This window comes from Lithobates pipiens, unplaced genomic scaffold (genome assembly GCF_037356315.1).
Source record: "Lithobates pipiens isolate NorthernLeopardFrog02 unplaced genomic scaffold, aLitPip1_a1.2 Scaffold_19, whole genome shotgun sequence".
In the NCBI taxonomy this organism is placed as follows: domain Eukaryota; kingdom Metazoa; phylum Chordata; class Amphibia; order Anura; family Ranidae; genus Lithobates; species Lithobates pipiens.
In genome coordinates, this window is record NW_027507764.1 from 223,038,510 (window position 1) to 223,062,804 (window position 24,295).

Genomic DNA, 24,295 nt, shown 5'->3' on the forward strand with positions numbered 1-24,295 from the left:
TTGATCTTCTGTCAGGTTTTTGTTGCTCTTCATGTTTCCCCATCACTTTTTACCAACTGCATTACTTTGAAGATTTTACCATTGTCCCTCTCTGCACTCATTATACATTCCTTTGGCAAATTTGCCAGAAATATTTAGACACTGTCATAACGTTTATAAAAGAAATGCACCTATCTGTTTCGGGGCTCTCTGAGGGAATTAACTGCACAGACTTCTGGATTAATCCAGAACCTTTGGGGAAAGCGGGAAAAAAAAGTGCTGGACTCAAAGGGTTATCACATAGTTATTGCTATCTTAAAGTATTTATGCCAATATAAATTTGGTTCCTGGGCATGCAGCTTCTAAAACTCAGAGGATTTTCATGGTCTTCTTGGCTTGTAGTGTAATGTGACAAAAAACTGAAATTGAAGCGCCACACCACTGCTAAAAGATCCAGATACAACGTTATTACAATAAAAGTCAGGGGGAAAATCCAAAAATGTTTCCAATGCATTTTGGGGGTCCAAGGGCACCCCTTCATCAGGGTTTTACTGAAATCAATGTGAATAGACAAGAAGTGAACTGGACCTTTTCCTGTGTGATTACAAGCCCAGGCCTTTTCAGCAGCTGGCTTGGCTGCCAACCCAACTGATGAAAAGGCTTGTGCTTGTAAACGCATTCGAAATGCCATTAAAGTGTTTGTTAAGCCATACCGGTAAGTTAGAGCCTGGCAAAGTGCATGTCTTTTTAAGAAAGCGAAACGTGTAAATACCGATTTAGAACCATCTTCAGGCTGGTCACATGACTCACGGCCGCTGTACAGCTCCGATGGATGGCTTCTGCAGGAGGGGCCCAAGATCTCCCTCCGACATCAGCAGGGGAGGTCACATGGCCACTCAGCCCCTCCTGCAGTAACCCTGAAAACCAACGTCACGTGACGGGCCTGAAGATCTCTCTAAACAGGTATTTACAAGCCTCGTTTTTATAAAAGAATAATACAGTGTGGTATGCCAGGCTATAATAGAGGGGCTGGCAGTGAACATTTCAAAGTTTTTATTTTTACTATTCGCGGCGGGGGTGGAGACAGAGACACAGACCACAGAGCTGACAGGCAGGGAGGAGGTGTTGATGTTGTGGAAATTTTATTAAGATGTATTTAGTATGTATTGTCACAATGTCTCCCACTGTTAGTTCTCCCGCAGCCCACTCTAAAGAACGGACTGGGGCAGACTGACACTGGCTAATAACCGTTTTGGTAGTGGAAAGCATCTTGAGGATATGTCCGACAGCGAAGGGCCCCTGTGCAATAGACAGACGATCGTCTGGGGGGGGATGGGTTTGCTCTGCAAAGACATGACGGGTTATGGGGAGCGGATGCATGCTTGTGCACCCCTATGTATCCAAGCAGCACATGGGGGGCTATGGAGTGTTCAGCAGATAATCTCCCATCCTAAGGAATGATAGAATAATCCGGGTATGCATTGTTATCTGAATAAGGATTCATTCCAACTGTGAAAATCGCAGTCTTTGAATTGTTATGGTCAGGGACAGCGTCCATGATTTCAAGGCCAGCCATGCGGATTTCTTTGTATAGCTGATGATGGCTTACAGAGACAGGGGGCGGAAAATCATACACACTGCCCCTGCTTAGACATGCCCATAAGACTCCCCTAGTCATTGTTCATTGGTTGAGATTTGTATAACTCCTCCTGTTTGCCTGTGTTTGATTGGCTGATTTGTGAAGCAACCAGGCTCTGTTGTTATATAGATAAAGATTGCTCCCATTATTAGACAGTCGAGCTGTGGAGGTAAGGATGTAAGGATAGTGGTCATGTCTGTGTTACTTGGGACGATATGGGAAACAGGGCCGTACTAAGATGCATTATACCAAAAGGCTGAAAGTGACATTACGTGCAGCCTATAGTGTAATTTCCATGACGAGGAGGAGAGATGAGATCAGAGCTGCGGATGATGGTGGGACGTACACTGACCACGGTAGTCAGGGCTCAGCAGCCCTGTTTTTCGTGGTCAGCGCAGAGAGGGGGATACAGGAAGTGGATAAAACAGGAAAGTTTTTTACAGTTTAGAGAGGGGCGGATTACATAGCACAAGCACGGTGCTGTTTAATCTGCTTTAACCTCCCTGACAATAATCCCGAGTGTGGCTCAGGGTGGATTTTCAGCACCAAAAGCAGTAACCCCGAGCCACACTCAGGATAGCATCGCAGGAAGCAGACATTACTTATGTTGTCCCCTGGATCCTGCGATGTCTCCCCACAGTTTGCGGCAGCTGTGTCTCCGCTCAATCTATCACAGAAGCCGGGTTCCATTCCCTGCGAGTGTTGCAACGCACGGGGACAGAGAACGGCAACTAAATTCAAAAAGTGAAACACACACTGTACATACAGTACACTGTAATCTTACAGATTACATTACTGTATAAAATAATTTGACACCCCCTTTGTCACTAGTGGTTTGTCCTGTGCCCTGCATGCAGTTTTATATTATAAATACTGTTCTTGCTGCCTGGAAACTTGAGATTGTCCATAGCAACCAAAACCGTCCCTTTACATCAAAAGTGCTTTTAGACCAGCTAGAAAACAGCGATAATAAATTAGAATCACTTGCTCAATTGAGCAATAGTCATTTACACGCGGCACAGTGGTGTAGTGGTTAGCACTCTCTCCTAGCAGTAAGAAGGGTCGCTAGTTTGAATCCCAACCACGACACTACCTGCCTGGAGTTTGCATGTTCTCGCTGTGCCTGCGTGGGTTTCCTCCGGGTACTTCGGTTTCCTCCCACACTCCAAAGAAATGCAGGTAGGCTTCTGTCCAAAATTGACCGTAGTATAAGAATGGGGACCTTGGATCGTGGGCTCCTTGAGGGTAGGGACCGATGTGAGTGTGCAATGTACAAGGATAGGGACAATTGTAGACACTCATTTTGAACTGGAAGGACTGGTGTCTTTATTCAACCTTACTATGCAACTATGATTTGTGGGGAAATTCGTCAAAAACTGAAAGTAATGACAGCGACAATTCTGCAACTGAGCAAATTTCTGTGTTTTTGATTTGATTGCATTATTGAATAATTGTTATTTTATTATTTGTTATAATTATTTATAGTTATATTATAATTTATGATTTCGTGTTTCAAACTTTATCATAACCCGGATGTCTACTAGACTCTGGTTTTGACAGATTTAAGTGCGTTATTCCTAAGAATTACAGGCCTACAACATAAAACGCCAAATTTCCAGGCATAAGAATTGTACCGCTTTCAGCATCAGAAATCTGAAATAATCATACCGCCAGGGAGGTTAAGGGACCAGGATCTGTATATTTTTTTTTTTTGGGTTAACAAACACTTTAAAGATTCAGTTTACTTCTAGTCTATTCACAGTGTTGTTAATAAAGCCCTGATGAAGGTGGTTCTTGAACCCAGAAACGTTGAATACTTTTTGGATTATCCCTCAGACTTTTTTTCGGAATAAAGTTGGATCTGGACCTCTTATGGTGCTTGAATTTTAAGATTTTAATTTGGTATTTTAATGTGCCATGGTGCTTCAATTTTAATTTATGTTGGATTAATCCAGAAGTAATTTCCTTGCGAAAAAAGCGTAACTAAATAAAAAGTAGTGCACACATTGGTTTTCTGGCTAATAATGAATGTAGAAGTATATTATGACATTAAAAGCTAAAAAGGTCTTATTTAAATAAAACCTTTCCTCTGAATAAGTAACTAAAATTGGTTTCAAAAGAGGGAAAAAGAAACTGAATGCCAATGTTACCTTCCATGCCTGAGAAACCTCTATATTTCCAAGCATTGTACATGTGCCTTCTCTGCCTTAGCTCTTACAAGGGACTCCTGAGGGCAGAAATATTGGAACTGCTATAGCAGACTTGTTTTAAAACCTGTAGGAATCCTGACCTGCCATTATCATTCTTCATTAACAACCCAACAGTAATTAGTGACCCAGAGCAAATATGCAGTACTGTAGTAAATTTGTATAATTGTTCTGGGTCACTGAAGCATATGCTGGTAAGCATTTTGAAAAATGTTGTTATGCTTCAATGGATATCACAGATTTACCAGTACTGAAATAGGGGCCCCCAAAATAATTATTCACATTTGGAAAGCACATCACTGCAATGCAGATCTACTGAAGTTCAGGACAAATGACATTTGCAATAGTAACCAACTTAAAACCAAAAATAGTAACCAAGTGAAAATATTACAAACACATTTAAAAGATGTATGGGTTTGTTAATATTTTTGCTATTTTTTTAGTTGGATCAAAGATCGCCGATCGATCGGTTTTTAGAGCTCTCTGAGTAGAGAGCTGGTGACTGTCAGTCACTCTCTGAACCCCCCAACCCCCCCCCCCCCCCCCCCCCCCGCTCACTGGAGTGCTGAGCTGTGGATGGGGCATGAGTGACTGGCTCAGGCTCTCAGTTGCTTTGGTCAATTGAGGGAGCTTAAAGCAGCATTTTTTTTTTCCAAGGAACTGCAGGTATTCCAGTTCTTAAATGTACTGAAGAGTATGTCTAGGCAAAATGTATATAAAAAAAAAAAAAAAAAAAAAAAAAAACACATATACCTTAGTGATAAAGCTCCACTAGTTTACGCAGCACTTTACAGCCATTAAAGGGGTCCTTTTCAGCCGCTAGCGGGGCGCTTTTAACCCCCATTAGCAGCCAAGGAAAAGGGTTAAAAATACCCTGCAGGCACTTTGTCAGCGCTGCCTATTGTTTTCAATGGCAGGGGCGGTTTAGGTGCGGTGTATACACCGCTCCCGCACCAACCTAAAAATGCTGCTTGCACACTGGGGCTGCAGAAGAGGCAGTTTACAGTTGCTTTTCGGGCGCTATTTTTAGTGCAAAAACACCAGTAAAATGCCTCAGTATGAAAGGGGTCTTATAGAAGGACAAATGTGAATGTATCCATCATATGTACAGTATGCATGTTTTGCTATTGTACACAAAAATGTTACATTTTTTGCAGAAACACAGGAATGTAGTCAATCATATGGGGTTGTGTGTCCTGACAGCACAGTTTAAAGCACCTTTTACACTTACTTTTGGTCCACATTGGGAGTCCGCTTCACTTTCCAATGGTGTGACCACAGAAAAATACAAATCTGACAGTGGTTCCAATCTAGTTATACTGTACTTTTATTTCTCATTAGAAATATTTTTTCTCACTTTTTGTCCTAGTGGCCGCAACAAACTAACCAGAGAAAATGTGTCCAACAGGGTCAACAACAGCAGAAAAAAACCTAACAGTGATCCTAACTCCTCTAGTTCTCTCCTTTTAAACTGTATCCAAACCCAACATAAAAACAATTGAGATTTTTTATACTAGTTCTCCAACAATGAGACTGCATTTGTTTTCTCAGGCTTTTATTTAATTTGTTCTGGTAATCCTGTGAATAACACACTTTGTGTTCCTGTGTGAGTACGATCACTCAACCACGGTATTTATGGAGGGGGCCTTGGTTGTTACCCAAAATCAACTTCAAACAATGCTTGTCTTTGCTCCTCTTCTATACATGTATTACTATTTTACAAAGGAAATCTAACAAAGTTTTTTTTTTGCTTGCAGCTCTGGGCTTTGATAATACAGGAATTATGAAGGACACTGCATTTCTGAAAGGGGGCATCTTGTTTTGGAATTAAAGAGAAACGATATACTGTAGTGCAGGGGTGTGCAATTAGCGGACCTCCAGCTGTTGCAGAACTACAACTCCCATGAGGCATAGCAAGAATCTACCAGCCACAAGCATGATACCCAGAGGCACAGGCATGATGGGGCTTGTAGTTTTGCAACAGCTGGAGGTCCGCTAATTGCATATCCCTGCTTTATAGGTTCTCCCTCTACATATCGGATATACAGCCATACCCCAGCTGTATTGGGGACCATGTACAAATGTATCTGTTTAGGAACACATAAAACTGACCTTCTTGGTTAATCGATCATTAATGACTATTATGATGAGCCTAGCTATCTACATCTCTATCCAATAAAATGTGTGATGCAAAAAAATCCAGCCCGCCTAACACCTGGAGATTTTCCACGCACATTTCTCTGCTCTGCCAATATGTTTTTCAGATATACAGTACATATGAGACATTATCAACTTAAATTTTATATAAACAATACACTTCTCATATTAAAATAGTTTTAATGTTATGTGTTCTACAAGTGCAAATAAAAGGTAAAAAACAAAGAGCTGTTCATCCAGCCAGAACTCCTGTGAGATGACACATTTTGGTATGCTCTGCTTCGGGATTGTAACTAGTTGGCCTTGTTCCCTGTCTTCTCAGATGACTACAAAACACCCGTCTCTGGAGAAGAGAGGGGGGTGTTATGTAGTCCTAACACACTCCCTGTCCTAGGGTGACAACATTGCTCAGTGCAGTTATCACCCTAGAACAGAAAGTATGCAGGCGGCAGGATTAACAGTTCGAAAAAAAAGTGAAAAATGAAAACCAACACAGCTGCAATACTATCATTTTTTGTTCTTGGGTTTACATACATGTTAATGTAAAAAAATCTTAAAAGAGAAGTATGGGAATTAAAAAAAAAAAAAAATCATACTTACCTAGGTGGATGCAGCATCAATCTGAAGCTGAATCTGTCCCCCGCTAAGACTGAGAACCGTGCGATCAAAGTCCTCCGATCGCTCGGTTCTCAGAGCTCCCTGAGCAGAGAGATGGTGACTGTCATTCACTGGCTCTCTGCTCTGTGGTCTCGCTGAGAGGCTAAGCTAGGTGCCGATACAGGCATCGGGGTGGATCCCGACCATATGGTCGCGAACTTTTCCGAGACTAGACTGGCTCTGTGACATCAGCAGACAGCAGACTTCAGACCACTACCTGCTGAAAACGGTTCACAGCTATGTAAAGCATGTTCTAAATATGTGTAGGGGGCTGTTGTATTGTTCATAACAAATTCAGAAAAAACAGTAACCTCTTTGCAGTGTCTAATAACACATCATAATGACCTGTCACCTACATTAACGCTGCTTGGAAACATTGGTTTTCTATCAATGATAAGGAAAGGTACTTTTTGTAGGAAACCTGTACTGAGAAAAACACAGAAGCTAGCTTCCCATTTCTGACTTTTTCAAACACTGATCCGGAAGCAGTAAAACCCCAAAGCAGCAAGAACTCCTGATCTGCTTACTGAGTCTAGAAAAGTAGCAAAACCTCTTGAAACCAGGCAGCAGGTATTTTCCAAATATGGATATGTGATCTACTGATTTATATAAAGGTGAATATTAATCCTAGGACAGCAAATCCTCCTACAGTCTGCATAGCAACCTGCGGTCCTGTAATGGCTCACTTGAAAACAGACTGACGTTCTAAGAATAGATTACCAACCTCTTTGTCAGGAGTTGCTGTACTCTCATCCTGCTGATCTGTCATTGAAGATGTGCGACTCCTGTTTCCCGATGACGCTGATCTTGGATTACCCTAATACACAAAAGATCTTTTAGTAAGAAGTCTCAATTCCACCTATTGACCCCATATGCTTACAGTAAAATTTTGGTTCTGCCTGTATTCAAAGCAAAAATAGTATAGTATTATAGAATAATAGTAAACTGGTCATATTATCCACTTGTTCTCCAGAAGATTTATTCATGACCAGGCCATTGTTTTCTATATGGCACTGCATCACTTTAACGAAGAATAGCGTGGCCATGCAACACTTTACATTTATTATTATTTATTTATTATTACATTTATATATTTTTATTCCCATAAATAGAGCTTTCTGGGTATTTAATTTTTTGTGCTATAAACCAAAAAGTCCAACAATAAAAAAAAAAAATAATATATATATATATATATATATATATATATATATATATATATATATATATATATATATATATATATATATATATAATCCCTGCTATAAAGCATATTCAACAAAAACAAATGTTACAACAATCTAATTTCTTCATAAATTTAGGCCAATATGTGTTCTGCTACATATTTTTGGAAAAGCAAAATTCAAATAAGCTTATACCAAGTGGTTTGTGCAAAAGTTATAGCGTCTACAAACTATGGGATATATACTGGGATTTTCATACTAGTTACAGTGGCGATCAGCCACTTCTAGCGGGACTGCGATATTGCGACAGACAATCTGACATGAACACTTTGTAGGAACAAGTGATGGATTTTATTTTATTTATATATATTTTATTGCCTGCATTGCAGGGAAGGAAAAAAAACAGCACATACCCTCTTACAGGATGGAGCTCTGCCTTGTTTACATAGGCAGAGCTCCATTCAGCCTGTCTCCTCGCCGATCAGCGGTCATCCATTGTCAGGCAACCACTAATCGGCTTCTGCTGTGACTAATTAGAGCAGAAGCGCGCGCCGACGGCACCTGTGCGCCCCCTACCCGCGAGTACAGAATCAGTATAAATATTTCTCCACTCCTCTTCCCTTCTCTGTCGGAGTCCCCCAAGGTTCTGTTCTTGGACCTCTTTTATTTTCAATCTACACCTCTTCCCTGGGTCAGCTTCAATATCATTTCTACGCTGACGACCCTTAAATCTATCTCTCCACCCCTCAACTCACTCTCCTCACGCATCACCAACTTACTAACAGATATATCTGTATGGATGTCACAACACCTCCTTAAACTCAACTTGTCCAAAACCGAACTTATATTTCCTCCCCCACACGCCTCTTCCCCTTACTTTTCTGTCAAGAGTAATGGCACAACCATCCACCCATCCCCACATGTCAGGGTGCTAGGTGTTATCCTGGACTCTGAACTCTCCTTTCAGCCCCACATCCAATCACTTTCCAATGCTTGCCGCCTCAACCTCCGAAACATCTCTAAACTACGTCCCTTTCTAACCAATGAAACCACAAGGCTCCTGATTCACTCCCTGGTTATCTCTTGCCTTGACTACTACAACTCCCTCCTCATTGGTTCACCTTTAAATAGACTATCTCCCCTTCAGTCCATCATGAATGCTGCTGCCAGACTCATACACCTTACAAACCGCACAGTGTCTGCTACCCCTCTCTGTCAATCCCTCCATTGGCTGCCACTTGCCCAACGAATTAAATTCAAAATACTAACACTTACTTACAAAGCCATCCGCAACTCTGCCCCCAGCTACATCACTAGCCTAGTCTCAAAATACCAACCTAATCGCCTACTTCGTTCCTCCCAAGACCTCCTGCTCTCTAGCTCCCTCATCCTCTCCTCCCATATCCGCCTACAAGACTTCTCCCGAGCCTCGCCCATCCTCTGGAACTCACTACCCCAATCTGTCAGACTGTCTCCAAATTTATCCACTTTTAGGCGATCCCTGAAAACTTTCCTCTTCAGAGAAGCCTATTCTGCCTCCATCTAACAACTTCACTATTGTCTCCATTAGCTCATCCCCCACAGCTATTACCCTTTTGTATAACTTGACCCTCCCTCCTAGATTGAAAGCTCTAACGAGCAGGGCCCTCTGATTCCCCTTGTCTTGAATTGTATTGTATTGTCTACCCCAATGTTGTAAAGCGCTGCGTAAACTGTCAACGCGATATAAATCCTATATATATATATATATATATATATATATATATATATATATATATATATATATATATATATATTTTATAGTTCTGCACAGAACGGCTGCCCTGTCTCAGTAAATGGGATATAGGGCGATTGGCAAATGGTTAGACTTAGGGTATACTACAAGCTAGAATAGTTAGTTAAAAAGTAAATTAGGGATGCGTTAAAACCTCTTAGACATAGCTGCCCTTTACCACACTACCATAGTGGATTTGCTAAGTTGCTATCTTCAGACAACCTCTCCCCTTACCGATGTTTGTTCTGTTGACTTTCCAACATGATGAAAGCATTTCTGGTCATTCTGGTAAATTAAGATAAGTATTTGTCTACATGTAGACATACTTAGCCATCTGTGATATTTTTCTACCTACTAAAAACATCGCTTTGCATTTCTTTATAAAATGGATTGTTATACGGGGCGTGGTCTGGATGGAGACCGAGATGGCAGCATAAGCGGATAGCTTCTGCGACCCAGGGACAATCTTCCTCAAAGGGAGTCTACACCCCAACACCATTATGAGCAGATCCACCCAGAGCTCCTCTGCATCCCATGTTGCCATGGACTCAGGTACACAATTAAGCAGAAATATCCCGGAGCTATTCCGTTCCCAGCGGCTGTCTGCACACATGCCATCACTGGCCCAGACCCTGGACCCACGTGATGTCAGACACAGATGCCGGGAGGATGAACCCCTAGCTTCAGACAGGCACAGCCACCGAGTCTGTTTGATCTTGAAAAAGTGACTTCAGACATTAAAAGCACCATCACGGCTGCGATTGCCGACTTAAATTTGGACATGCAAGCGGTAGCCCATCATATTGACAGCATGGAACAAACCACTCAGATTCATACAGCCGCCATTCGGCAGGTGCAATCCACCTACAACTCTCAGCTCTCCCAATTATTCGACCTCCACAGGCATGTGGAGAACCTCGACAATCGAGGCCGGAGACACAATATCAGAGTGTGGGGTTCCCTGGAAGCACCGACCCGGGATCACTGCAGCAGACTCATCTGTGCAATATTTAACGATTTAATCGACTGTCCCGCAGACTCTCCTATTGACATGGAAAGGGCCCATCGTGCTCTACGTCCCCAACCCCGAGAAAATCAACCACCCAGAGATATCATATGTTGTGTCTTAAAGAGGAAATCCTCCACAAAGCAAGGGAAAGGGCCCCAATTCTTTACAATGGCGCTGAAGTGAAACTATTTCAGGACTTATCCCAGATAACGCTCCAAAATAGATGAGCTCTGTGTGCCAGAAACAGTCAATATAGCTGAAAATTCCCCTTTGGACTATCTGCATCCGCCAGGGGCCGCTCTGTCCTACTCTGTACGCCGGAGGACTTGCAAGGCTTCTGAGACCAGCTCGATTTCCCACACGTTGAGCTTCTGGAGTGGTATGTGCTCTATTTTCCCTCAGTACCATGGCTCCCGGTTGCTCTCAACCTGTTGCCAAAGGCTCCCTGGCAGAGAGCCCAGTGGACACAGAGCGGGTCCGGAATCTCCGAACACTCGATCATAGAGCCGCATTTTTTTATGTAAATAATCATGCATTGTTTATTGCCATCCTTAGTTGTTATTCATTCCCCTTTGGGTTAAAGAACTGATTCCTCTGAAGAAGCCATGGTTATGGCAAAACATGTCGGGACTTTCTTGACCAGCAATCTAAACTGAGTGGATTGAATTTTTATCCTTGTACTGTGGTATTCTTTGTAAAACGTCTGTTATATAGAATATTTTAATCCAAAAAAAATGTGTTTTTTCAATAAAGCTTTGTTGTACAAAAAAATCATTATGTATAATATCTAACCATTCGAGTTATTGGCAATTTCATGACATAATTTTATGTTTAAATTGGCACCGCAATAATCCCACTCTTCCTACATCCACATTTTCCGTTTAACAGTTCCTGTTTTGGTTAATGTGTTAGTACGTTTTCTATTACTAGTAGGCTCCCCACTCAACTAAAGTTCATTACACTTTTAGGTCATCTCCATCACAATCTCACCTTCGATCCCCGGTTCGCAACCACCCTGAGGTTCCAGTCCTCTTTCACCCACACACAACAGTCCCATCGGGACATCTGCTGATACCCCAGGTTTTCCCTTTTTTTAATTTATTTTTTTATTTATTTTTTTAGGTGGTTTAGACCAACTACTTCCACCTCCGTACTTTCCTCATTCTTTAGCCCGGCTTCCTAAATTCCTCTTCTTTCTCCCCTGCCATCTTAATCTAGTAACCCGACACTCTCCTTCTGACTGGGTCCGTGCCCACAACCGACCGATCACCCGCATCGCTGGTCTCAATCCGCACTGTACGTTTTTTGAAAACAACAGCCACAAAACAATACTCTTATATCACCATGCAGACTAAACCATCAACCAGTTCGTCCCTGATGAAAAAAAAAAAAAAAAAGGTCCCAAGTCATGTCATCCCTCACCAAGCACAAATCTTTTTTTTTTTTTTTTTTTTTTAACAAGAGACCCACTTTCGCTCAGAGGCCATACTTAAACTCTATAATCACATATATCGTTCGGCTTTTCATGCTACCAACCCTGAAGCCAAATCTAAAAAGGAGTCTCTATTTTAATCTCCAAAACATGCTAATTTTCACTTGTCAGACTCTCTTATTGATCCAGAAGGTAGATTAGATAAATTTTCTTCAAGGGCTCCTATGCCTCTAGGCCAATAACATTAGCTAATATATATTGCCCCAATGACCATCAGGTTACTTTCTACAGGAGAACCTGTGACCTCTTAGCTTCTTTTCAGACAGGCTTAGTTTTTCTGGGTGGCGACTTCAACGTCCCTCGGAACCCTTTACTGGATTCCTCCACAGGAACATCTACTTTAACATACAAGGAAGGCACTATGCCAGATTAAAATTCAGCTCCAAAACATAACCCTTCATGGCACACTCCATTTCCCTCGATCAAGAATTACACCTTCTACTCTGTCCCACGTCAAAAATACTCTAGGATTGATTACTTCTTCCTTTCCCAGACAGACTTGCCCTTCCTACAGCAGTCCACCATAGAACCAACGTTTTTATCCGACCACCACCCTATAACGGTCACACTATCCTTCCCTGAAACCTGCTCTAGAACAAAGGTCTGGCGCCTAAACTCCTCTCTACTTAAAGATCCAGCATCACTTGACCATATAACGCACATGTATTCAACAATACGACTCCGGACTTATCTCCAGATTCCCTTTGGGAATCGCATAAATGCGTGATTTCGAGGCGAACTGATAACCCTAGTTGCCAAGGCCAAGAGACTACAGCATTAGACTATTAATGCCCTTCTGAAGTCAATCAAATCTCTGGAATTAACCAAAGACACAAGCACAATCCACCTTACAGGACTTGATGCATACCCGCTCCCTCCTTTTGGAGGAGCTGTACAAACGCACTAAAAGACAATACATTCTTGGCCAGAGGATCTTTTATGAACATGACAACAAACGTGGCCGCATCTTGGCGCGCATGGTCTAATCTTCTAGACTATCCTCCACAATTCACCAAATACGTAACCCTAAGGGAACTCTTCTGGCCAAGAATGAGGATCTCTCTAAACAATGAGAACTTTTACTCAAAGCTCTATAAGTTACAGCCCAACCACACGACTCAAAACGACCCCCGAAACAGACACTGAACTCATCAAAAACGTCCTTTCCCAGTATAGCCCTAAGCCAATATCCCCCCCAACAAATACTTAATCTTGAAAGCCAATTATCAGCAATAGAACTGGAGGCGGTCATCAAACAAATGAAAATGGGCAAAAGCCCGAGGAGGGACAGTTTCACCCTCCAGTACTACAAAAAAATCTTTTGCTGATGTCATTTCCCCCCAAACTCTTAGTTACCTTTAATGCCTTGTAGGACCCCCAGATTAGACCGGATAGAATGTTAAACAGCCCACATTGACGTGACACCCAAAGAAGGCAAAGAGCCTTCATTAGTTGTATATTACAGACCAATATCCTTGTTAAATGTGGATATCAAATTCTACGCAAAGATTCTAGCCAATAGGTTACTCGCCCTGCTACCCAACTTCATCTCCCTAGACCAAGTGGGTTTTGTCCCAGGCAGGGAAGCCAGGGACAACACAATCCGCAATTAAACCTGCACCATTGGCTAACGTCTTCCAAAACTCAAGGATTCCTCCTCTCACTTTATGCTGAGAATTAAGCCTAGATTAAGGCTTACCTGTAGGTCCAAGAAATATCTCCTAAACCTATACGGTTTTGGAGATATTTACCTGAAGACAGCCACTGCTGTCTAGGGCACATGAGCCATAGACAGGGGCGCGCAGGCGCACTGGGAAAGCCGCAAATCGCGGCGATATGCCTCAAGTGTCAGCTCCCGTGTGCATGCGCGGGAGTGACGTCATCGCTGCTCCGGCGAATCACAGCGCCAGAGCAGCGAGACCCACCAAGAAGATGGACGCTTGAAACTACAGGGGACGCATATGCATAGTAGTCCATTATGCTTTACCTTTGCAGGGAATCAAAGAGGAAGTAAACCCATTAGGGTTTACTTCCTCTTTAATGGGACACACTACATCCCAAACCTGGTCCAGAAACGATTTGATAATCCTTCTCCTTGACCATGCCGGGGGGGGTGAAAACTGAAAAAAAATTATCCTCCACCCTACAACGCCAACTCTCACTCTCATTATTTATTCCTGATCATCTCCTCTTAGGATGTACTTCCATGTTATTTCCTTTAAATGGTACCGTTATACTGTCCTGGTTATATGCTGTCATGTAACAATTGTTTTGCTCTGTACGTTTATCCCTGTCTTTATACTGAATAAAATCTTTATGGAAAAAAAATAAAAATAAAAAGTGCCGGGAGCGCTGTGTGTGACAGCCGAATAGAGCTTTCTTTTGGTGGCAATTGATTGATATTTTTTACGCTATAAACAAAAAAGAGAAACAATTTTTAAAAAAATTACAATAAAATCGCAATAAGCTTATGATTGGTTTTCCACAAAAGTTATAGTGTCTACAAAATAGGGGATAGATTTACAATTTTTTTTATAAATTTTTTACTAGTAATGGCAGCTATCTGCATTTTTTAGCGGGACTGCGACATTGCGGCAGACAAATTGGACGCTTGACACTTTTTTGAGACCAGTGTCATTTATACAGCTATCAGTGCTATAGATAGCTACTGATTACTGTATAAATGTCACTGGCAGGGAAGGGGTTAACACTAGGAGCAATCAAGGGGTTAAGTGTTCCCTAGGGAGGCGTTTAACTGTGGGGGCACTGTACTGACTGGAGGAGAGAGATCGCTGTTCCTGATCACTAGGAACAGCAGATCTCTTTCTACTCCCCTGTCAGAGCAGAGATCTGTTTTTTTACATACACAGATCCCCGTTCCGGTTCTCTGTGGACTGGTAACACGCATCGGCTCTGGCGTCGCGCCTCCTATCGCTCTTAAACATGCAGATGTACACTTATGGCGATTTGCGCAGCCGTAGCAACCTGGAGCAGTATAATGACACGTCTGGTCGGCAAGTGGTTAATGCATAGAATGCATTAAGATAAAAAAAAAAAAAAAAAAACTTCTGCCTTTACAACTCCTTTAAGAAGGGAACTGCAGAGTCCTAACGCCTGAGTGCACAGCCACTTTCAACTGTTGAGCTGCAATTTGCAGTCCTGCAAAATGTGAACACACCTCTTAAAGAAAAGGCAAAGGCAATTATTTTAACTTGTTCATCTAGACTGACAACACTGTACAAAACAATGGAAAGTGAATAACCCTCCCACTCTTATTCTGAATGCTTTTGTGCAAAGAATATCTGCCTTTAGTTCAGGTAACATACAAACACGGACTGGAAAATAAAAAACCCAGGACAAATACTCTCACAAACTTATGCTGGCCATACACTATACGAAAAATTGGCTGAACCCATTTTAAAAAAAAGGAACATTCGGCCATGAGAGCAAACAATAGTGCTACCATGTAATGACCGATAAAGCGTTCAGAGGACATAAGTTAACCACTTGCCTACTGGGCACTTAAACACCCCTCCTGTCCAGACCAATTTTCAGCTTTCGGTGCTCTCACATTTTGAATGACAATTACTCAGTCATGTAACACTGTACCCAAATGAAATTTTTGTCCCTTTTTTACCACAAATAGAGCTTTCTTTCGGTGGTATTTGATCACCTCTGGGATTTTTATTTTTTGCGCTATAAATGAAAAAAGACCGAAAATTTTGAAAAAAAAAAAAAACGCATTTTTCTTTGTTTCTGTGATAACATTTTTCTAAATTATTAATTTTTTTTCATAAATTTTGGCCACAATTTATACTGCTACATATCTTTGGTAAAAAATAACCCAAATTAGTGGATATTATTTGGTCTGGGTGAAAGTTAGAGAGTCCACAAGCTGTGGTGCGAATCGCACAAAATTGATCACATCTGATGTACTGGTGGTCTATCTCATTTCTTGTGACCCAAACAAGCCAGGAAAGTAAAAATACCCCCCAAATTACCCCTTTTTTGAAAGTAGACATCCCAAGGTATTTAGCAAGAGGCATGTGAGCTTTTTGATGTTGTAATTTTTTCCCTCAATTTTTTTGCAAAATGAAGATTTTCTTTTATTTTATTTTTTCCACAAAATTGTCATTGTAATAGGTTATTTCTCTCACGTGGCATGTGTATACCACAAATAATGCCCCAAAATAAATTCTGCTACTCCTCCCGAGTATTACGATACCACATGTGTGGGACTTTTCCACAGCCTGGCCACAGAGAGGCCCAACATGCAGGGAGCACCGTCACGTGTTCTAGGAGCATAAATTACACATCTAACTTGTTGACTACCTATTACACTTTTGAAGGCCCTGGCGCACCAGGACAATGACACGTGACACCGACGTGGCACTAATGACAGATGACACTGATACGTGGCACTGATACGTGGTACTGATGACACTGACAGATGGCACTGATAACTGGCATTGATGACACTTGACCCTGTTAACAGATGGCACGTGACACTGACAGGTGGCACAGATGACAGATGGCACTAATATGTGGCACTGATGACAGATGGCACTAATATGTGGCACTGGGGGCAGATGACAGGTGGCAGTGGGGACAGATGGGCATTTTATGTTCCTTTTTTTTATTTTTACACTAACCGCTGTGAGATCTCACACGGTTCATCTCTCCCTCCTCACACGCTATCTGTGTGAGGAGGGAGAGCGGCGATGAGAGATGATTACATATGAGATCATCTCTCATTGGGCACGCCGATCTCGCTGTAAACGGCCGCCGTGATTGGCCGTTTACAGCGATCTGTGACTGGGGACACGGCCAGCACAGAACTTCCCCGATGCGCGCCCGTGGCGGCGCACAGAGGGGAAGTAAAAAGGAGGACGTCCAAGGACGCCCTCTCGGCAGTTAGCGTCTGCTCTGTAGCCGTCTTTCGGCTATAGGGCGGGCACGAAGCGGTTAATGCATTTTTTTTTTTTTCAAATACTTAGTGTTTGGACCAGAGGCACATTAACCTTTCAATTTATCTTTCGTTCGACAGAAAATTTCCAAACTTGTCCCACATTAGGACGAATCTAAAGCCTCATACACACGGTCGGACTTTGTACAAACTTTTCCGTGGACTTTTGTACAAAGGGCGTGGTCCACAAGTTTGTATTGCATACACACGGTCGGACTTTTTGACAACAAACACGAACGTAATGACGTCACAACGTACTGACGCCGATTCAAAAAGAGGACGTTCAATGACTCCAGCGCCACCTTTGGTGAACTTCTGTATTGTAGTCTGATCTTTTGCATTGGTTCTGAGCATGCGTGTTTGTACCTTGTACAAAAGTCTGATGCTTTTGCGTACTTTGCTCCATGCGGACTTTGCTCCATCGGACTTTTGTTGCCAGAAAGTTTGTCCGTTCGCACAGCCAACAAAAGTCCGATGAAAACAGAAAAAGTTTGTCCGATGGAGCGTACACACAGTCGGATGTTGCTCCAAAACAGCTAATTTGCATGTTTGTTGTCAAAAAGTCCGACCGTGTGTACGGGCCTTAACACTTTTAAGCACCTGACCTTTTATCAATGTAGTTCTTTAATGTATACACCCTGAATCACATTATAATCACAACTGAATTAAAGCTGGCCATGCATAATTCACCAGCAGGTTGAATGAAAAAAAAAAAAGAGCCAATTCCCCCATCCATTAATTTGATGTGTGCATGGCAGAATCCTTCTCAATGAACTATTGTATTCCAACAGTGGGGAAACAACTAGTGGCACAGCAAAATTAAAATTCTGGATTGAAAACCAAAACCGAAAATTCAGGAAGCCCAAACCAAAAACCAGAAACCAAAATTGACAGTTTAAAAAAAATATATATATATATTTATATTTATATTATATACACACACAATTGTATTATATTTGACTTTTTAATTAATATCATGAATTTAAAAAAATATGAATATATTTTCGACCACTATTGGCACCTTTTCGGCTGTCATTATCGACACCTTCTTTTCTACTGCCAAAACACCAATAGCCCCATTTTCTGGCATTAATCATTTGGCAAAAACCTGACAGGCTGGTTGTACACAAGTTGATAGATCAACTTGTGTACAACCAGCATGCTATATATAGTCCCTAATGGACGGGCCCAGTTTTGATCCATGTATGGTAGGCTTGTGTGTGACTGTATTAATTGGTTGTTTTCTGATACTGGGTTAAGTTCCTCATTTATTGATTTCTAGATCAAAATAAGTGTTCACAGTAGCAAATGCTACCAATAAACAATTTTCTGTGTTCATATATCAAAGTTTAGCTTCTACGAAGTGTCATCATTGAATCGGATATTCATTTGCAGAGTTTAATTGCAGCATTTAGCTCAAAGCAACTGTGTGGCAAGAAGGAAAACGTAAAAGGTGGTCTGCAAAAGATAAGTTTTATAGTCTTGTGAAAAATTAAACAGGAACTTTACCCATAACAACTTGATAAAAAATCATGTTCTTTAGCAAGGAACATACATTCTACATTAATAATTAGTGATGCACCGAAATTTCAGCCGCCAAAACTTATCGGCCAAAAATGGCCTTTTCGCCCATTTGTCATAAGAGAAAAACGGCCGAAATAGGGTGGGGCCTGTGCGCCCCTGGTGCCACCCATCATGGGGGTGTCCTATAGCGCGGAGAGAGAGGAGTGCTGCCGCCGCGTTGATTACAGCGCCGGGAACATCACAGCTTTCATTTCAATAGCTGTGATGTTCCCCACCACGCGCCATCACACCACGCCTCTGTAGACAACAAGGCGGTGGCGACTCTCCTCCCACCAAAAGAAAGAAAAAAAAAAAACCCCACACACAACTCTGACACGTCTGATCCCAATGTTTGACTTACGCAAAATAAACTCAACTGATCTCCGCCACCATAAATGTAAACAAGAGGCGTAGGCTCTCCTAGGTGATGCCACTGACCATATAACTACTTGACCATTTTTTGGTCAGTTACGTCACTTTGTTTAGTTGCATCTGTCATCTGGGAATCCCCACCTTCAGGCAAACGTGCTGGGTGGGGTGGAGTAATTGGTTGTTAGGATGTTGGTGTCTGGCATCTCCCTAACTAGGACCACTGAACAGGAAGCGGTCACATTTAGCAGCAGTAGTAATAGCACTTCTAAATATTTTACTTCGCACTGCAGCTGGATGTTCGCTCAGCCAAGCATTCATTCATTTGCCCGTTTGCACAGGAATCCCCATACAGTTTGTACACATGAAAAAGTTGTTCCTCATAATATTTTCTCTTGTGGTCTAAAGATCTTAGTCCATAGCAGGGGTATTGAAATAAAATTCAAAGGTCAGTAAAACTGTATGATTGTGCTATGAGTCAGATCTTTCACATCATAGCCCCTCTCTTCAAAGGCTACGTGCACATCTCTATGGCTAGGGAACATGCTCAAAATTGCATGCGCTCCCAACCAACAGAGAAATGCCTTGCATTGTAGCAGATGCATGGGGGCACCCCCACACATTAGCACCTACGGCACATTTTCATGTGCACCAAACCACAACACCATGTACCTTGATGTCGTTCGTTCGAATCCCAACCGTGGCACTACCTGCACAGAGTTTACATGCTCTCCCTGTGCTTGTATGGGTTTCCTCCCACACTCCAAAGACATGCTGGCAGGTTTAAAGAACTCTGGGAAATAAATTAATTTACCTATGCAGTGGGATAACTGCTCATTTTCGCCTAGGGAAATGCAAAGAGGAGATAAGACTTACCTAATCTGCCGCTCCTGACCCCCATTAAAGTGTATTTGTTTGCAAAAAAATTGCATTTGAAAGACAGTTGCGCAAATACAGTGCAACATAACATATTGCAACAACCATCTTTATTTTCTCAAGGTCTCAAAAAATATATATAATGTTTGGGGTTCCAAGTAATTTTATAGCAAAAAAATAATGATTTTACCTGCTTCTCCTCAGCAAATTACACTCCCTTGGCCTCCGCGATTCTGCTTTATCATGGTTCTCCTCCTACCTATCTCAGCGCACTTTCAGTGTCACTTACAACTCCATCTCCTCCGCTCCCCTTCCAGTATGGATGTCACACCACTTCCTCAACCTCATCTTTCTAAAACTGAGCTTTTCTATTTCCTCTTTCACGATCCCCCCCCCGTGACTTCCCCATTAATATCAACAACACAACCATTGGTCCCTCCACACATGCCAGGGTCCTGGGTATAATTCTTGACTCTGACATGTCCATCAGCCCCCATGTCCAATCCTGTCGCCTTCACCTCCGCAATATCTCCAGAATTCGACCCTTCCTGACTAATGACACCACAAAGCAACTCGTTCACGCTTTGACTACTGCAACTCTCTCCTTAATGGCCTACCCTTAAGCAGGCTACCCCCCACCTTCAGTCTATTATGAATGCTGCTGACAGACTAATACACCTCACTAATCTATCAGTGACTGCCACCCCTCTCTGCCAATCCCTTCACTGGCTTCCCCTACCCCACCACATAAAATTCAAAATGCTAACCATAACATACAAAGCTATCCACAACATCGCCCCCATCTACATCACCAACCTCATCAGCAGATATTGCCCAAATCATCCAATCCGCTCCTCCCAGACCCTCCTGCTTTCTAGCTCCATTGTTACCTCCTCCCATGCTCACCTTCAAGACTTCTCCAAAGACTCTCCCATCCTCTGGAACTCCCTGCCCCAGTCTAACCGATCAGCCCCTACCCTGTCCACCTTTAGGAGATCCCTGAAAACAAATTTATTCAGGGAAGCCTATCCCACACCCACTTAACAGCTGTTGGTGGAGATTTTGAAATGCATATTGTTTTATCTCAAGGAGCTTCCAAAGGAATATTGTGAGGACTTTCTAGTTAGATTACCATGCCCCATTAGAGATAGGAGATATCTATTTTTTTTCCAGCTTAGATTTTAAAAATACTCCTTGTTTTCCTGGTTCTCAGAGGCTGTTGAATGTTTTAGGCAGGTGATAATCAAGCAATTCTTTCGTTGTCATATCAGACTTGGTGTTACCACTTGGTTGGGGGTCTTTTGACACGCTATTGTCGGAACTGGCAGGGTTGGGGAATCAAAGGAACATATATAGACAGAAAGGCACCGGAAGTATTTAGAGCTGGGCATGGCAGGCAAACAGGCTTGAGGTGCAGCAACTCAGAATAGGAGCCAACTTTCCCCTACTTTTCTTCGATATTAAGATTTTGCCTAAGATTCAAGTAACAGCCTGTGTATGTCCATTGTAACCATATCCCCTTTTTACATTATCTATCTTTGTAAACACTGGCAACACTGCATTTATAACATATCTATACTATATTTGGTAATCTCTGATTATTCTTATCTTTCTTTTCTGTATAAATAAATTGGATTGTTATTCTTTTTACACTGTTATCATTCCTTATTAATTTCATGGGTTATAGATGCAACCGGATGGTTTGATTCATATAGATAAAAGGTTTTTAATCACTTATTTTATTTATAGGTAAGCATATAAATGAGGTAGGTATAAAAATAGCCATATCACTGTCCCTGAGCCACCCCCACATAAAATCATTCTCTGCAGCTATTACCTTTTGTACCACCACCCCCTCCCTTTAGAATGTAAGCACTATGAGCAGGGCCCTCCTGTACCTTTTGTATTGAACTGTACTGTAGTTGTGTTGTCCCCCCCATACATTGTAAAGTGCTGTGAAAACTGTTGGCGCTATATAAATCGTGTATAATAATAATAATAATAATAATAACTTAAAACCAACAAGTGTCAGAAAAGAGTTTAGTGGTTAAACTTCCCTCATTTACTGACCAAAGTTCATTCCTTTGATCTAAGAACAAAAAGTTACAATGTTTTGCGGACAATTTTCTGAAAAACTTGGCCGGCTGCCCTTTTTTTTTTGACAGCTAAGTGAGCAGAGAACTCTCTACACTTGTTACATGAATGAATTTGGAAATACTGCATAGAGATATCGATTTTTGAATGATTAATCGTGCAGCACTAGAATGGACAGTTCCTGACATTATCACGCCCATAGACCAGCTCTGGACGTGAGGACAGCAGAAAAAGTCCATTGCTGGACAAAGGGAGAGCGCGGTTTTCCAGAGAATCAAAAGGACCAGGTAAGTACAGCTTTCCTTTGCGCCCCTAAACAAAGCAAGCAGTTAAGCCAGGAAGTTTGGGCAGAGCCACACTGCATGGGAAAAAAACTCCCCCCCCCCCCCCCCCATGTAGTTCTTCCTGTCTATATTGGCCCTAGCACATGTATGAATGTGAGTTAGAGACTTTAGATGATTGTAAACTCCTTGACGGCAAGGACCAATGTGAATGCACAATATACATGTAAAGTGCTATGCAAATTTACAATGCTATAACGGTCCCTGTCATAAATAAAAACGCCTAATAATTCATGTGCATGAACCCTAAGGCTATGGGTGTGTTTTCCTACATTGCAAATGGCAGTGTCAGGAACCTGCTCATTCCTGCCGCTGTGCTTGACAGGTGTGAGCAGCTATCTGCTGAGCCCATACACTACAATGACAGATTGTCAGCGGTGACACGTATGGGCATCGATAATCCGCTGTGACACCTACGGGCATCGATAACCCGCTGTGACACCTACGGGCATCGATAACCCGTGGTGATCGCTAGTGGATGGAGTTTATGCACCGAGCTGGGCAGTCACAGCTAGCCACTCATAACCTGTCAAACACAACAGCAGAAAAGAGCAGATTCCGGCTGCTATCATTCACATTGTGACAAAAACACCCATACGAGTGTACCCTAAAACTTGCCAACACATGACATACTAGAGGTAGGTCATTATTCTTGCATGCCATGATTTGATTGTAGTAAAGAAGAGTGAGAGGTGTCCTACCTGTTGCTGTGGGCTCAGAGTGCTCCTCACAGGAGACTGCTCCTCAGTGATCTTCTGCTTCAGTTTCTTGAACATGTTGTCACAAGGATCTTTGCAGGGGGTGAGAGGATCTCTGACAGGACCGAGCTAGAAGAGAATACAAAGTATAAGAGAAGCTGTACACATAACATGAGCCTGCATTCCAGTCCCCTATCCGGAAATAACACTATAAACATGAGACAGCCCATCACTACACATACATAAAACCACACCTGCCGCCTATCTCATTTACTCACAACTAGAACATAATTTGTACACAGCGATGAATGTATACAATACTTTATGCACTGAGTCTGGATGTCTTCCGCTTCCTGGTCTCAAGTGGTCACAGGCACTCACCGTGAGCGGACGGGCCTACCTACTGCGCATGTGCGGCCAACGTGGAGCTACGGAACGATGGAAGGGACAAGTGAGTGACTAGAGAACGCAGCGCTAGCCCCGCCCAACTGCTGTATTATTCTGAAGGCTGGGGCGAGGATGTCTGTACACAGGGATACGTTTACTTTGATAAGCTGGAGATTCGTGTTCTGCTGCTGTGAGACATGTTTTCTTCCTTTGAAGCTACCAAGTCAGTAGAGTTAAAGGCACAGTCCACTTTTTTTGTAAAAGATAAAATAAAAGGTAATGCAAAAAGAAAAACATGCATTTTATTATTTTCCGCATTATATTTTTGTAAGGGGGTCAGGAGTATGTAATGTACAGGGGTCAGGAGTATGTAATGTGCAGAGTACAGGGGCAGGAGTATGTAATGTACAGGGGACAGGAGTATGTAATGTACAGGGGCAGGAGTATGTAATGTACAAAGTACAGGGGACAAGAGTATGTAATGTACAGAGTACAGGGGTCAGGAGTATGCAATGTACAGAGTACAGGGGCAGGAGTATGTAATGTACAGGGATCAGGAGTATGTAATGTACAGAGTACAGGGGTCCAGAGTATGTAATGTACAGGGGTCAGGAGTATATAATGTACAGGGGCAGGAGAATGTAATGTACAGAGTACAGGGTCAGGAGTATTTAATGTACAGGGGTCAGGAGTATGTAATGAACAGAGTACAGGGGCAGGAGTATGTAATGTACAGAGTACAGGGGCAGGAGTATGTAATGTACAGGGGTCAGGAGTATGCAATGTACAGAGTACAGGGGTCAGGAGTATGTAACGTACAGGGGTCAGTATGTAATGTACAGGGGCAGGAGTATGTAATGTACAGGGGTCAGGAGTATGTAATGTGCAGGGGCAGGAGTATGTAAT

At 42.3% G+C, this 24,295-nt stretch overlaps 1 protein-coding gene across 7 annotated transcripts in view; it reads right to left on the minus strand.

Annotated features, from left to right (window-relative positions):
• Positions 1–23,420, minus strand: part of GOLGA4 (golgin A4) — a 223,384-nt gene extending 199,964 nt beyond the window's left edge. For 4 of the 7 annotated variants that reach the window (XM_077491725.1, XM_077491723.1, XM_077491724.1 and 1 more), the window contains exons 1-3: positions 23,281–23,403; positions 23,006–23,131; positions 7,364–7,456 (exon numbers count right to left, since the gene is read on the minus strand). In XM_077491725.1, coding sequence (XP_077347851.1) covers positions 7,364–7,456; positions 23,006–23,080 — 168 coding nt within the window. In that variant the 5' untranslated portion in view covers positions 23,081–23,131; positions 23,281–23,403. Of the gene's footprint in view, positions 1–7,363; positions 7,457–23,005; positions 23,132–23,244 lie in introns of all 7 variants that reach the window. The other 3 variants (XM_077491722.1, XM_077491720.1, XM_077491721.1) reach the window with 3 other exon arrangements.
• Positions 23,421–24,295: the final 875 nt, after the last annotated feature.